Source organism: Otolemur garnettii, unplaced genomic scaffold, assembly GCF_000181295.1.
Source record: "Otolemur garnettii isolate 467f Iridium unplaced genomic scaffold, OtoGar3 scaffold00009, whole genome shotgun sequence".
In the NCBI taxonomy this organism is placed as follows: domain Eukaryota; kingdom Metazoa; phylum Chordata; class Mammalia; order Primates; family Galagidae; genus Otolemur; species Otolemur garnettii.
Window position 1 is genome coordinate 5,990,081 of NW_003852404.1, and position 1,396 is coordinate 5,991,476.

General features: G+C 48.6%; 1 protein-coding gene across 1 annotated transcript in view; it reads left to right on the plus strand.

Annotated features, from left to right (window-relative positions):
- The window catches only part of TAS1R2 (taste 1 receptor member 2), a 15,735-nt gene that overhangs the window by 1,929 nt on the left and 12,410 nt on the right, over positions 1 to 1,396 (plus strand). The window contains exon 2 of the mRNA XM_003783850.1: positions 465 to 762. Coding sequence (XP_003783898.1) covers positions 465 to 762 — 298 coding nt within the window. The remainder of the gene's footprint in view (positions 1 to 464; positions 763 to 1,396) is intronic.

Consider the following 1,396-nt stretch of genomic DNA (forward strand, 5'->3'; position numbering starts at 1 on the left):
ATGGTGGTGGTGATGATGGTCCTGGTGGAGATGGTGGTGGTGATGATGATAATGATGATAATGGTGATGGTAGTAATGGTGGTGGTGATGATGGTCATGGTAGTGGTGGTGATGTGACAGTGAGGGAATTGGCAGGATATTGGTAATGGGGATAATGAGTGATGATGGGGATGGGGTGATGGTGATGATGGAAGTTATAGTGGGTGATGGTGGTTATGTCAGGGGATAGTGGTAAAGTGGGGATCAAGGTTATAGGAATGGTATTGAAGGGGGTCATGTGGATCATGGGGATGATGGTGACCTTAGGGATATGGTATTATAACAATGCCAGAATCCGAAGTGGCTCCTTCTTGGTCAATGCTTTGGCTTCCTTGTGGCAGGGAGGAGGAACAGGCTGGTTTTCTCAATCCCTTTCCTGCTTGCTCTGGACCTGCTCCCACCTCACCTTTTTGTGGCCCCTCTAGGTATGAGATGAAGGTACTGGGCTACAACCTAATGCAAGCCATGCGCTTTGCAGTGGAGGAGATCAACAACCAGAGCAGCCTGCTGCCTGGAGTGTTGCTGGGCTACGAGATGATAGACGTGTGCTACGTGTCCAACAATATCCATCCTGTGCTCTACTTCATGGCGCAGGACGACTTCCTGCCCATCCAGGCAGACTATACCTACTATGTGCCTCGCGTGGTGGCTGTCATTGGCCCTGACAACTCTGAGTCTGTCTCGACTGTGGCCAGCTTTCTCTCCCTCCTTCTCCTTCCACAGGTGAGATTCCTGGGCCCTGGAGAGGAGGCTAGGAGGGACCAGAGGGTGGTTATCCAGAGGGCTCAGTAACCACTTCCTCCATCAATCATGGCGGGGTGGGAATGGTGGGATGACCCCAATCTCAGGAAGGCAGCTCAGCCTATGAGGTAAGATAAGAGCTCAGGCTTTGGAGGCAGACAGACCCAGGTGTGCTCTTGGCACTGAGTCTTGGCCATTGTGAAGCCTTTAGCAAATCTCTTAACTCTGCTTAGCCTCAGTTTCCCTACCTGTAAAGTAAGATGGTAAGGGTTCCATCCCAGATTGCCCCAAAATTAGAGCATCCAACCTGGGAAAGAGTTTCCAGTCCATAGTAGTTAATAATGTTACTTTGCTAGAATGTAAATCATTTTGCATAGGAAAATCAAAAACCCCTAAGTGCTCAATATTATTCTTTACCAGAGTTTTTCAACCTTTTTTGTCCCTTGGCATATTTATAGTTAAACTTCTACGACAGACTTGAATTTGTTGATCAAATAAAAAGAAAAACAAAAAGAGTAAAGAAAAACACTGTGGGCTCAGCGCCTGTAGCTCAGCAGCTAGGGCACCAGCCACATACACCAGAGCTGGCAGGTTCGAATCCAGCCTGGGCCTGCCA